At 43.5% G+C, this 14758-nt stretch overlaps 1 protein-coding gene and 1 pseudogene across 1 annotated transcript in view; one reads left to right on the forward strand and one right to left on the reverse strand.

Moving 5' to 3' along the window:
• Nucleotides 1-2362: 2362 nt before the first annotated feature.
• Nucleotides 2363-3817, reverse strand: LOC118596179 (annotated as a pseudogene).
• Nucleotides 3818-6774: 2957 nt separating this feature from the next.
• The window catches only part of Cplane1 (ciliogenesis and planar polarity effector 1), a 96661-nt gene continuing 88677 nt past the window's right edge, over nt 6775-14758 (forward strand). Inside the window, 3 exon segments of the mRNA XM_036207494.1 lie at nt 6775-7215; nt 11993-12121; nt 14605-14740. Coding sequence (XP_036063387.1) covers nt 12041-12121; nt 14605-14740 — 217 coding nt within the window. The 5' untranslated portion in view covers nt 6775-7215; nt 11993-12040.

The following is a 14758-nucleotide window of genomic DNA, read 5'->3' on the forward strand; positions in this document are numbered from 1 at the left end:
TGGATCTGTCGTGTTTGGGACGTGTTCCTCGTGGGGTAAGAGCACCAAAATAACTAACATTCTGGTGCCGTGACTTGGATCCCCCATTGTCAGGAAAAAATTCAGGACACAGAGTAAAATCCGTCTCTTGTTCCGGCTAAATGTTAAGTATCTGGAGAGCAAGGCTCCTGACCCCATGGGCAAAAGAGTCATCTGTGGCGTTTAAGGTGTGCCAGGGAAGAGATAAAAGCCCGAAAACAACATTGCCAAGTGCTGGCATTTGCTGACTCCCAAAAGCTGTTGGGTCCCTGTTTTAAGTGAAAAAGGCCATGGGCTAGCAAATGCCCTGCCAGGCCATCAACAGTCTTGTTAAAGGTGCTGCCTATTAAGACAACCAGTCAGCTGACTGCCCCCAGGCACCAAGATGCATGGGTACATCAAGCTAAGACCTCCAGCAAACCTAGGCTTGGCTACAGACACAGCAGGGAACCCAGAACTCAGCAGGGAAGTGATCCGGTTGGTTCTTTCCTTCTGGACACCAGAGCCATTGACTCAGTCCTGGGAGTTTTAGGATGTCACTACTCCTTTCTATTGTCGGGTACAGAGGACAGCCTTACTTACCTCACCAGATTTAATTGTACTTTCAGAGTTACTTAATGAAAAAGATTTCCAACTAAGATAAGAGCTCATTGTCTCACTTTAAAGTTACCACCTGTGTTTCTCATGTGCATACAGACAGGGCCATGATCTTTGCCTTGTCCCTAATTAAAAAAATAGGTTCTCTTGCACTCTCAAGCTCCAGAGGACACTAGGATCCACTGCCTTGTCACCAATTCCAGAGGAATAAGGTATCACCCCTTCCTTTCCCAACTAGGGCCACACAGGGCCGGAGGCAAAAGGACTATCAAAATATCCAGGCGGTAAGGATATAACAATCTATCACTGTTCAATACTCAGCAACTGATCATCTGTGTTTCCTAAATACTAAATTAATAAAACAAACAGGTGCCTTAAATAAACTACCTTAAATAAGGCTTGTCTTGGATAAAAATTAAGCAGAGTACTAAAACATCACAGCCACCTTTTTAACATGTCTCCATCCGGACAGGTCAGATCTACCTCAGATAAATGTCAACTCCAAAAATAAAATAATAATGAGTCTTTTCTCTAAGCTTTTTATGTCACCAGTGTCTTGCCAGACAGAAGGTTCCCAGCCACACCCTGAAGGATGGACAGCTGCGGGACAAGGCATGACAGAACTTCATCCCAGGACCAGCTGCACCATGGAGGATGGACACAACTGCAGGACTTCATCCCAGGACTTCAGGAGCCAGTTTCCCATTTCCCCCCAAGAACCAATCGACACCCACCATTCAGCCTGAAGCAGTCTTTGAGAGAAACAGCGCCCCATACCCACTAATCCACATTTTTTTCTTTTTTTAGAGAAAAACAAGTCAGGAATGATAGGAAGTCACAACATGCCCACACGGTTGGGCTTGCCTGGCGGACAGCCTAGTTATTTCCGGTTCAAAATAGTTCCGGTTCAAAATAGCCATTTCCGGGTCAAAACATCACGCGTGACTAGGACTCCGTGGCTTTGCATGGCTTCGTAAAGCGCGTGTGGCCATGTAATCTATGCGCATGCATGGAGTAGCCACATGCGTTCCTGTACGCATGCGCAGCCCACCCTTTAAAAAGCCGGCGCCATTTCTGCACCAGTCTCTTCTCTTCTTCTCCTCTCTTCCTTTTCTCATGACCGTGTGTGTGTTTCCCACAGGCCTGTCATGTCGCTTCTATCCTATATTAATAAACACCTCTTCTGTGGATTTGTCGTGTTCAGGATGTGTTCCTCGCCGAGTGAGAGTGCCAAAATAACTAACACCTGCCTCCTGAGTGCTGGGATTAAAGGTGTGTACCACCACACATAGATGTGTCTTTTGGTGGTTCCAGTTCAGATTTTAGAGGAAACTCCATATCAATTTCCATAGGGACTAAAGTAATTTACAATCACACCATTAGATAAGGGTTCTGTTCAACATGTTTCCCATCTTTTATTGTGTTTGCTTTATTGATGGCAGCCATTCTAACAAGGTGGGATGGAATCTGAGTGTGTGGTGTTTTTTTTTTGTTTGTTTGTTTGTTTTGTTTTTTGTTTTTTTGTTTTTTGGTTTTTTTTGGTTTTTTGAGACAAGGTTTCTCTGTGTAGCTTTGCACCTTTCCTGGAACTCACACTGTAGACCAGGCTGGTCTTGAACTCACAGAGATCTGCCTGGCTCTGCCTCCTGAGTGCTGGGATTAAAGGCGTGTTGAGTGTGGTTTTGATATGCCTTTCTCTGATAGCTGAGGGTGTTAGTATTCCCTCCCCCCCCTTTTTTAAACAAACTTAATTCACTTTATTTTGCTTGTATAGAAACCCTTGTGTGGTAGCCACAGCTGGAGTCTTCTGAACAGACTCTGATGTGGGTTTTCATAAGATGGTCGACAAATTCCTAATAAGGACACTTGGTGAACAGTCTCTTTCCAGAGATTGTGGGTCAGGTAGCTGTAGGTCTTAGAGATGGCATCAAAGGTGGCCTTGGCAAAGTTGCCCAGGGTGCCAGTGCAGCGCCTGGCTGATATGTAGCAGTCATCAGTACCAGCCATCATCAGTAGCTTCTTGGGCACAGAGCATAGACAATGTCAGTGCCTCTGGGGGCAGGAATCAGATGCACCAACACAGAACCACAGCGGCCTGTCCCCTTGCACAGAACAGTGTGGGGCTTGATAATCTTGTTCCCCCAGTAGCTTCTCCATACCATGAAAGCTTGGTGAAGATGATGGCCCCTTAGGTCACAGTGGTTACCTCGGCAGTAGAGCACTTAACATGACCATCATTGTCCCCAGTAGCTATGAAAGCCTTGAACCTGGTCCGCTAGCCAGCGGGTCTGCTTCTGTACTGGTAGAACCTCATCCTTTAGGGATGCATTCAGAAAAAAAGTCAATAATCTCAGATTCCTTAATGGTCAGGGAGAACAGGTAGATCTCTAACTTGACTGTCACGTCTTTAACCAGGCGCCACAGCTTGGTGACCGGGATTCTCTCCTTGTCTTCAGCTTTACCTGCGTCCGTGATCATGGGCCATGGCTTTGACTACGACCACAAGCCCCTAAAACCGCTGCTGAATTCAAAGGGAAACCTCCTAATCCTGGGTCCCTGGGTGATCCCAGCATTGGCATCATCTGACATTTCATGTTTTCCCGAAGAAGAAGGAGCATTTCTATTAAAACATTTTTTTTTTTCCAAGCCGGGCAGTGGTGGCGCATGCCTTTAATCCCAGCACTTGAGAGGCAGAGGCAGGTAGATCTCTGAGTTCGAGGCCAGCCTGGTCTACAAAGTGAGAGACAGGACAGCCAGGACTGTTACAAAGAGACACCCTATCCTGAAAAAAAAAATTCCAGTTTATTTTTTTTAATAATTGTTTGCTTTACTTCCCCCACCCCAGTTCCTTGTAGATTCTAGGTATCTACTCCCCATTGTTTATATTTGGCAACGATTTTCCCTCATTCTTTAGGCTGTCTGATCACAGCAAATTGTTTCCTTAGTTTAGTGTGCTGCTTTCAACTTATGCTATCCTGCTTGTCCATTCCCGCAATCTAGAGCTCTGTCTCCCCGTTACTTGGTGATTTCACTTAGATCACCTTCATTTGTGTATATAATTTAGGAAGCTTCTACTATTTTAGGTTTCCATATGTCCCTTCAAATTGCCCTTCATTTTAGCTGTCCTTGTACCCCTTCCCTTCCCTTCCCCTCCTCTTCCCTTTCCCTTCTCCATTAGATCCCTCTGTTCCAGTCTGTCCATCTGCCTACCCCCCCCCCACCCATCCATGACTACCTATTCGATTTCCCCTTTCAGGGGAGACCTGCCTCCTACCCCCTTATGCGATCCCTAGCCTCTGTGGTTCTTTGAATTGAGCTACTTGTCTTTTTGTGTTGTTTTTGTATTCAGCAACCTTGCTGAAAACAATTTGTCAGACCTAAGAGTTTTCTGGTGGGGTCCTTAGGGTTTTTAATAGGATCATGTCACGTGAACCAGGCTAACCTGATGTATTAGTCAGGGTTCTTTAGAGAAACAACTGATAGAATGAATTTATGAGTATAAAAATGAGATTTATTAGAGTTACTTAAAGGCTGTGGTCCTACTATTCCAACAACAACGGTCTCCTTACAGAAAGTCCAAGAATCCAATTGGTTGAGATGTCTTGCTTGTCTTCTGTATATGACAGAATCATGAAGAAGTAGGCTCTTATAACAACGAACCACCTGGCATCGCTGCTGGGAACAAAACTCAGATCCTTTGGAAGAGCAGGAAGCAGGCAATGCACTCTTGAATGAATATAGAATAATAGGATAAATGTAAAAGAAGATACAAAAACACTTCATTCACATGAAACTCTATGTGAATCACACAGACAAAAACAATGTGATAAAATAAGAAGAGAGAATAGGGCAAATTGCAGAGTAAACTGTCTAAAATGTACTTCTAAATACTAAAATAAAATTTAGAAATAACTGGGGCTGGAGAGATGGCTCAGCAGTTAAGAGCACTGGCTGCTCTTCCAGAGGACCCAGATTCAATTCCTAGCACCCACAAGGCAACTCATAACTGCCTGTAACTCCAGTGTCAGAGGAGCCAGCACCTTTACAGAGACATACATGCACGCAAAACATGACTGCACACGAAATAAAAATAAATAAATTCTAAAAAAGGATTAAAAATTAGAAATGACATGGAAATAAATGTACGGTAGAAAATATTAATATTAGAGTTAATATTTAATTTTTTAAAAACTTAAACTGTCAATTGACATAACATATAGATAAGTACTCAAAGGACAGGATAAGTTCTCTCTGAGTGTGGTGATTTGAATAAGAATGCCTCCCCCATTGGGAGTGCACATAAAATAAAAATAAATCATTTAAAAAGAAAAAAGAATGACTCCTGTCTTGGTTAGGGTTTCTATTGCTGTGAAGAGACACCATGACCAGGACAACTTTTACAAAGGAAAACATTTACAGAGGTTTAGTCCATTATTGTCATGGCGGGAAGCATGGCGGCACACAGGCAGACATGGTGCTGGAGAAGGAGCTGAGAGTTCAACATCTTGATCCACAGGCAGCAGGAGGAGACTGTGAGCGCTAAGTCTGGCTTGAGCTTCTGAGACCTCAAAGCTGGCCCCCAGTGATACACCTCCTCCAAGAAAGCCCCACCTACTCCAACAAGGCCACACCCCCTAACAGTGCCACTCCCAATGGGCCTATGGGCCATTTTCATTCAAACTATCACAACCCCCACAGGCTGATATATTTGAATACTTAGTTACCAAGGAGTGGAGCTGTTTGGAAGGATTAGAAGAATCAGGAGGTGTGGCCTTGTTGGAGGAAGTGTGTATCTGGGGGTGGGCTCTGAGGTTTCGATAGCCTTTGGCAGGTGTAGGTTCTCTCTCTGCTTGTGGATCAGGATGCAGCACTCCGGTACTTCTCTAGTACCACAGCCAGAGTCTCCATCAAATGCTGCTGGGAAAACAGGATCCTCACTGCGGATCAGCCACCATCTTAAACAGTAACTCAAGGCCTAGGAAAGAGGACTTAGCAGGCAAAGGTACTTGTTGACAAGCTTGTTGAGTTGTACAGGAACCAGCATGGTGGAAGGAGAGAACCTACTGCTGGGAAGTTGTCCTCTGACCTCCATACCTGAAACATAGATGTGCACCTCTACACAAGTAAATACATGTGAAAAAAAACATCAAAATGAGCCAAAGATGTTAATATAAGACCCCAAACTCTAACATGATTACAAGAAGACATATGGGCAATATTTTAAAAAGTATAATGCTATAGGTGATGATTTTTTTTTTCTGGCTAGGACTCCAAATGCACAGGAAGCAAAAATTTAAAAATGGCAAGTTTTTGCATACCAAAATCTTAGTTTTTGCATATCAGAGGAGACAAAAGTGAAGAGATAATTTACAGGATGGGAGAGAATATTTGCCAGCTGTTTAAAATAGGACTAATATCTAGAATCTATAAGGAGCTAAAAAGAAAAAAAGCAAGAAAAACAAACAAACAAGTAATTTCTTTGAAGATTGGGCAAATGAGTTAAATAGACGTGTCTCAAGAGAAGAAATAAAATCTGTACAAATGAAAAAAAATGCTCCGTAGTTTCCCATCAGGAAATATTTATTTCTTCAGTATTCTCATTTATGCATGGCAGTCAATGCCTTTCTTTTAGGTCTATGGAGGGTTTCTCTAGGGGAGAATTAGGTTTTGTTTTGAACTTGTTATTTTATATATGTATGTGCACCACCTGTGTGCCTGGTGCCCACGGAAGCCAGAAGAGGGTGTCAGTTCCCCTGGAACTGGATTCACCCAGGTTTATGAGGCCCCTCTAGGCGATGGGGAATCGAACTAGGTTGCTCTACAAAAGCATCAAGTGCTCTTGACAGCCCAATCCAGTAGGTGTGTAGCTAGTGTTGGTTCTTTTCTTGCCAAGCTCCACATGATGCCCGGGAACTCAAACACTAGCATGTGAGGAGGAGGCGATGGATGGAGAAGGGACTACCGAGCTGATGAGAGAGAGGGCTGGAGCCTGGCGGGGAGGAGGACTCTGGAGAGGGAGGGCCCGACAAACTAGGCGGGCTGGCAGCGTGGCCGGCTCCCAGGACCGGGGCGCCAAGCGGGGTGGGCCACGGAGGCGGGGCCTGGGGATCCTGGGGATCCCGCCCACTGGGCGGCACCGAGCATGCGCGGTGGGTCGCTCCGCCGCCCCCGCGTCTCTAGGACACGGCTCCGGTGCGGCGGGCGCGGCCTGCTCACCTCGGCGCTGGCTCCCCGCAGGCTCCGCCGCCCTCAGCGGGAGGTAACGGCCTTGGGATCCTCCCAGGCAGTGCGTCCCCGCGGGTCCCGACAGCCCGGGACCCCCGCATCCCTCGCGGCCCGCCCGCCCGCCCGCCCTCGGGCTCCCGGTCTTCCCGGGCCTCTCAGGCGCCGTCCTCCCCGCCAGGGTCCCCCGCACCTCCACCGGGGACCTTCGGGCGACTCTTGGGCCACACTGTCACGGGGAAACTTGTGGGTTGACCCTCGCCGACGGCCGAGCAGCGAGGGATGGACGCGGTGTCCTAGCATCCTCCGCGGCGGAAACCCCCAGAATTTGACGGGTTTTTTTTTGAAATGGCACTCTCGGATGTGTTTGAAATAAAGGTACCCTTTCCCGCGTCCCCGTAGGCTTGACGGATTTCTCCGGTTATGTGTTCTGCGTGATTGATTGAGCGGATTTTTTCCCCCTCGGTTCTTGCTGTGGTGCGGCGCCCGGTCTCTATCCGGTAGCTTCAGTGTTTTGAGAGGCTTTGCAATATGCGTCAGAAATGATGTTGGCTGTAGCCCACGAGGTGACTTTGAGAATTCTAAATGACGGAAGGTTATATGTAGGGCTCTCTCCCGAAATCTTGAAGTGGTTTGCTGGCTTTTTATCCTTTACGTTTTACTGTAGAAATAGGTCTACATATTTCCAAACAAATCCTTGGCGTCAATACTTAAGTGCTTATCTTTCATATCTAGAAGTAAAGGCTCATTAAACCAAACGAATGTATTTATCCCACAAAACCAAAACTAACAATTTATTGTCTCTAGTATAGTCTATTAGAAGAATAGTCACCAATAGTTGCCTTTTAATGATTTTGCATTTATGTAAAAGTTGCAAAAATAATATAAATATTTGCTTTTATTCAGATTATCCAGTTTATGTTTTGCCATACTTTATCTTTCTGTTTATACGTGTGCATACACATAGTATTTAGGAGCTATTAACTGCCTAGAAATAACTTTCTAAATGTTTTGAGGATGTTGCATGTATTGTACAGTCTTATTCGTTTTTCATATTCCGTACAGTGCATATCTCTAGTAATGCTTTTTTATGAAAGCAGGTAGTCCTCAAATTTGGGAAACAGCACTATGCTGTTTAGAGCAATTTTTGTTTTCTGATGCAGGATAAAATACTGCATTTGGTTGACATGTGCACTTAAATCACCTTTAATTTGGAACATCTGACCTTTTGTTGCCTCATGACACTGGTTAGCTAGTTTTATGTCAGTTTAACACAAGCTAGAATCATTTGGGAATAAAGAACCTTAATTGGGAAAAAATGCTGCCCCTTCCCCTCATTGGACCTGTGGCCAAGCCTGTGGGGCATTTTCTTGATTGATGTGAGAGAGCTCAGCTCACTGTGGGTAGTACCATCCTTAGGTGTGTAAGAAAGCAGGCTGAGCAAGCCATGAGGAGCAAGCTAGTAAGCAGCACTCTTGAGTGGTCTCTGTGTCAGCTCCTGCCTCCAGTTCCTGTCTCAGGTTTTTCCCCTGACTTCCCTGGATGAGGGACTACAAGCTATAAGACAAAATAAACCCTTCCTTCCCAAAGTTGTTTTTGGTCATGGTGTTTTACCACAGCAGTAGAAACCTTAACTAGGAAATTGCTACCAAGTCATGTTCCGCTGTAACAGACATGACCATGTGTCTTGGAAGGATTGTGGTGGCATTTATATTTGGGGCTGGAAAAGCTATTGAGTGCTCAGAGCTCAGTGGACTGTTTTGTTGGGAGAAATGTAGGTGATGGAGCCCTGGCTTGTGAACACAGAGGGAAGCAAAAGTCTTAGGGGGTCATTCAAGTGAGATTTTAAATTAAGAGCCGCTAAGGTGAAATTTTTGCTTTGCTGGGACAATTGATACTGGTCATCAGGGGCTGAAGGAGCAGCTGTGATTGAGACCAGTATCATTGAGGGCAAATCTTCTGGGAAGTGTTTCCTCGGGGTCAGCACACTGAAGTTATGGTCCAGAGAAGGTCAAGGATGTCCCTTGTCCTGGCCTCCATACTTGGAAGTCTATCAGAGTTTCCTAATTGGCACTGATTTGAAGGTATGAAGGGGTCATGGAAAGAAGCTGAGCTTGTTGGTTAAGATATTATCCCTCCCCACCACTGTATTGCAGGAGGGTTAAAAATTCAAGGTAATCTTGGTTTATAAGGAGTTTGAGGCTTACTTGGACGAAAGACCGTGTCCAGGTTAGCCTGGGGGGCTCTGGGGCTGGGGTTGTAGCTCACTTGTCCAGTGCTTGCCTAGCATACACAATGCCCTGGTCTCCATACCAAAAAAAACAGGGATGGTCGTGCAGGCGGGCCTAAAATCCCAGATGTCTGGAGGTAGAGCCGTCTGAACTCCAGTACCCACTTAGAAAGCTGGGCATGGCTGAATGTGCCTGTCCTCCCAGAGGCAGAAATAGCTAGATTCCAGGAGCTCCGTGGCTAGTCACCCTAGCCAAAATGACCAGCAGCAATCTCCCAGTTCACTGAGAGATCCTATCTTGAAGTATAAGACAAAAACCAATAGAGGAAGACATGCAGTGCCCTTCTCTGGCTCCAGCATGGGCGTACAAAAAACATGTTTGTATGTTGCAAGCACAACAGCAAAACATTAAAACCAAAATCAGTAAATAAACATAACAAGAAAATTAATTTATCACAACCATTTAATGCTTGTTTCTGGATTTTCCAGTTTAGATGGGGTTTTGTTTTGTTTTTTAAAGATTTATTTATTATGTATACAGTGTTCTGCCTGCATGCCAGAAGAGGGCGCCAGATGTCATTACAGATGGTTGTGAGCCACCATGTGGTTGCTGGGAATTGAACTCAGGACCTCTGGAAGAACAGCCAGTGCTCTTAACTGCTGAGCATCTCTCCAGCCCAGTATTTGGGTGTTTTTTGTGGAGCTGAGGATCGAACCCAGGGCACTCTACCACTGAGCTAAATCCCCAACCCTGTTTTTTTTTTCTTTAATATAATATAATGATGAAGCCTATAATTACTTGGTGTATTTAGTTGCCTGGTCTGTTCATCCTTTAGCTGCTCACCTTTCATGACCTGGACTCCACTGAAGGTTACAGATTAGTTCTTTTGTAATTGTCCGTCATTTTGGGTTTAGCTGATGCTTCTTTATGGTTATGTTATACATTGTTATCAGTTTATGCATCTTCAAAACAGATGTTACCATTGATCGATGAGATTGTCTCATTTTACGTATTAGGTAGCCTTGGAATTCCATTTGTCACATTTCTGATAGTGTTCATTTTGGTCACTGGATTAAATGGATCTGCCCGATACCATGTTAATCTCACTACTTTTTATCAAATGCTCTATTCATAGTAAGGATTCAGTATCCTGCTTTGATTAATAGATTTTAATCCATTAGTATAATTTATTTTAATGTGCATAGTGTTCATAATTTGGTCAGTGAGATTCCCTTTCAGAGTTATTTCTGTGCCCTCTGCTTGGGTTCTAGTATACTCTCAGCTGGACTGTCCAGCTGAGTGATCATCCTCCCAAGGTTTTTCCAATAACAGGCTATTCTGCCAAGAGTATGCTTTTCCTCCACGCTGATTGGGTTCTGACTCTGCACTCACACTACGACTCAGTGTGAGCATCCTCTTCTGCTTGGGCCATAATAGACTGTCCTTGGTCTCTGCCACAGGTATCCCCACAACTAGTGTGGGGACTTGCCACACACCTCTTGTTTTGTGCTGTCTGTAGGCTGTTTATTCATTTGTGGTGCTGGATGTTGAACTGAGAGCCCCTCACATGCCAAACAAGTGTTCTAGCTCTGAACTTGTCCCAGCGCTCTTTTCTCTTCTCATTGGGAGACAGGGTCTCACCCGTTGCTCAAGCTGGCCTTGCATTCACTCTGTGGCACAGCCTCAGCCTCTGGAGTACCTGGACTTCGTGTATTTGCCAACAGGCCTGGCTAGGCTTTCGTTTTACATGAGCTAGACAGTTTGCTTACCTGGTGGTAGGAATTTCATGAATAATTACTCCAGAGGTTATTTTTCTCATCTTTTGTGATTTAGCCTTGAAAATCCATAACATCACTTCCCTTGTACTTTGTTGGCTAAAGTGGCCCCACAATCTACCTTAATGTCACGGGAAGAGGCAGAGCAGTAGCAAAGTCGGAATACAAGCACCAGACTGGACATTTGACCTTCTTTACTAAATACAGTCAGTTAACTGAGAAATGCAAATCATACAGAGACGTGATCATCAGTATCCTGCCTACTTTAGAAGTCATTGTCTGAGAAGTAATGTGTTAAGAGAGTAAATGTGGGGTTGGAGGGATGGCTCAGAGGTTAAGAGCACTGACTGCTCTTCCAGAGGTCCTGAGTTCAATTCCCAGCAACCACATGATGGTTCACAACCATGTGTAATGAAATCTTGTGCCTTCTTCTGACCTGCAGGGATACACGCAGGCAGAACACTGTGTACATAATAAATAAATCTTTAAAAAAAAGAAAGCAAATGTGTTTGCTTTTGTTCAAAATGTGTTTGCAATATAGTATGAAATGTCTTATCTGAAAAAGAGAATTATTATGAGCTATTGAAAAAATAATAAAAGTTCTTGAAGTTCTAAATTAAATGTTCAGCATTACCATTTGGATTTCAAATGTCTCCTACAGACTTGTTTTCTTGACTACTTTGTCTCCAGCTTGTGATGCTATTTTGGAAAGTTCTGGAAACTTCAGGAGTTTGGTCTAGTCTAGAGGACATAGGTCACTGGGGGTGTACCTTTGCAGGTTGTATCTGTTCCACCATCCCTACTCCCTCTGAAGCTTTCATCCCTATATTAGCCCCGTGGTTTTTTTTTTTTTTTTTTTTTTTTTTTGTTGTTGTTGTTTTTTAATCTATTAAGACCATTTAGAAATTCATCTGCATTCTCCTGTGTGGTGAAGACTCTCCTCTTCCCTGTGGTCCTGTAGCCGTGGTATTGTGCCCGAATGAATGTGGCCAACCAGCTGGAGTTGGCTTTCTGAAACTGAGCCACAGCAGATCTTTCCTCCCTTCCTTAGGTGGCTTCCATCCAGTATTTTGTCACAGTGTCGAGAAAAGTAACTAACAGTCTCTGTACATATTATGGGCTATTTATTATTACTGTTATTATTCACAGGATCTTGTGACTGGCTGTGCTTAATTGGTCATTGGTATCTCAACAAGCATGGAGATAAGATTAGAAGTTTTGACATCAACAAGTATCAAGCAGAAAAAACCCTGGCCCAGAGTTTCCTGGTTGGGTCAAGTGAGTTTTTCTTTATTTATTTATATAACTAATGGTTTTGCATATGTTAAATGTGTGTTTTTCATGTAAGATGTAGGAATATTCTGTGGCCTTAACCCTCCTCCCCAGAAAATGCCCCCAAAATAACACATCATATTCAGAAGATCACCTATCCCCTGAAAAGGGGTGTGTGTGTGTGTGTGTGTGTGTGTGTGTGTGTGTGTGTGTGTGTGTAGTTATAACATATAAGTTAGCATTTACAGAGAATTGAGTCATCTGTCTAGGTAAAGGCTTTTGCTTTCAGTTTTTTCCTTCATATCATATTTAAAAGGAGTATTGAATTTGCTACACTTGTTCTACCAAAACAGTAGAGTTTCCTCATAGTGTGTCTTTAAAGTATCCTCAGGGTACAGGAGAGGTGGGCCATGAGGCATTAATAATCCAGGAATGTCATTCATAGTATATGATATAGCATTCACATCTTAGCGTGGGCAAACCTACATAACCCCTCTTTAATTTATAGTGATTGTTGACATAAAGACTCAAAATTTCAGTGAGAAATTCTGCCATTAACTTCTCTGTAACAGGAGTTCTCTGTTTGTTTTGTTTCCAATATTTTATCTTCTGTGTATGAATGTTTTCCTTTCATGTATGTAAGTACACTACATGTATGACCAGAAGAGGGTGTCATATCCCCTGGAACTGGAATTTCATACAGTTGTGAGCTGCCACATGGGTGCTGGAAATCGAACCCACGTCTCCTGGAAGAGTAGCAAGAACTCTTAACCACTGAGCCATCCTCCAGCCCAGGAGTTTCTACTTTTACACTCATCAGAATCATCTGGACAAGTGCAATTTATTCAACTGTAATGAAAAAAGTTTGAAAGATAGTGTGTGGAACTAGAGGTCATTCAGTCAAACAAAGGAAGCCTGACACAGAAGGACAGACGCTGCATGCTTTTTCTCAAACTAAAAAGTCTGCATTTAAAAATAAGTATGTCTAGGATGTGAAAGTAGAAAGGGCCTGTGTGGGAGGAGGAAGGGGTCCAGTGGGAGGTGGACAGGGCAGAAGTGGGCAATGGGAAGAGGGGGAAGACAGATTTGGAAGACTGTATATGTATGTGTATACATGAATAATACAGAAAGGGGAGTTCTTGGAGGGGACAAGGGACAAGGGAGGCTAAGGGCAATATGAGCAAAATACATGTGATAAGTATGTTTGAAAATATCATAATGAAACCCATACATTGTACACTAACTAAAATAATAATAATAAAACAGATTGCGGAGTCCCATAGCACTTCCGGCTCAGTAAGTCTAGGCTGGGCAATTTACATTATTTGTATGTTTTCTTTTTTAGGGTTTAGAATGTTTCAAAACATTGCTTATGTATTTTATGTATGTGAGTGTTTTGCTTGCATGCATGCCTGCCTGTCTACCAAAAGAGGGTATCAGATTCCATGAAAACTCCATGAGACCACAGTTACAGACAGTTGTGAGCCACCGTGTGGGTGCTGCAGATTGAATCAGGACCTCAGGAAGAGCAGCCAGTACTTTTAAGTACTGAGCCATCTCTCCAGCCTTGGTGACTGGTATTTTTAGCAGTTCTGAGGCGTCATTGCTACTGCTGGCTCCACAAACTTCATCTAAAATATCTTAATTTTTCTAGACCAGAAAGAGGAAAAGAAAAAGTGATCTGTCTGAGTCATGAGCTTATGGATTTCCAAAGCCATATTCATTTTAATCTAATCAAACAGTATAAAAACTTGTCCCTCAGGGTTGGAGAGATGGCTCAGAGGTTAAGAGCACCGACTGCTCTTCCAGAGGTCCTGAGTTCAATTCCCAGCAACCACATGGTGGCTCACATCCATCTGTAATGAGGTCTGGCGCCCTCTTCTGTATACATAATAAATAAATCTTTAATAAAAAAATAATAAAAAAAAACTTGTCCAGCCAGGCCGGTAATGGTGCATCCCTTTAATCCCAGCACTTGGGAGGCAGAGGCAGGCGGATCTCTAAGTTTGAGGCCAACCTGGTCTACAGAGCGAGTCCCAGGACAGCCAGGGCAACACAGAGAAACCAGACAAAAAGCTTGTCCATACAGATGCTCACATGCATAGGATTAAATAATTTTGGCTTGCTGAATTGGCAAATGACCCAAGAGTTGTTAGCCTTTAAAGAGCTTTAAATGCAGCCATTAGATCATCTTACCCTGTAACTTTAACAAGGGGCATTTTATTATTATTTCCTGTTTTCATAGTGCTAGATGTAGAATACATAGATATAGAATCAGGACCTCATTGCTAGACAAGCATTCTATCCCTGAGCCCAAGTGTTGTTTACAACAGATAAAAGTGTTTAGGTTATGGGTTTAATGTTTACTTTAGATTTGTGGTATGTATTATTCTTGTTAAATGTTATTTTGTTTTCCTTTCTAGACAATTTAAGTAGACAAGATTAACTTTAGGAACCACCTAAATCCTTCACGTGTGTTTTTATCTTAGGAGAAAGAAGCTGTTTTTCTTTTGGATGAGAAATGCATAAATGAGATTAATTTGCTGTCAGGAAGAACAAAGAAGAAAATTCCTAGTCTGCAGCCTTTATTGAAGGATGTCTATTTTCTGGCAACATCCAGTAATGGTTAAGTACTGCTGATAT

This window comes from Onychomys torridus, chromosome 15 (assembly GCF_903995425.1).
Source record: "Onychomys torridus chromosome 15, mOncTor1.1, whole genome shotgun sequence".
NCBI lineage: Eukaryota > Metazoa > Chordata > Mammalia > Rodentia > Cricetidae > Onychomys > Onychomys torridus.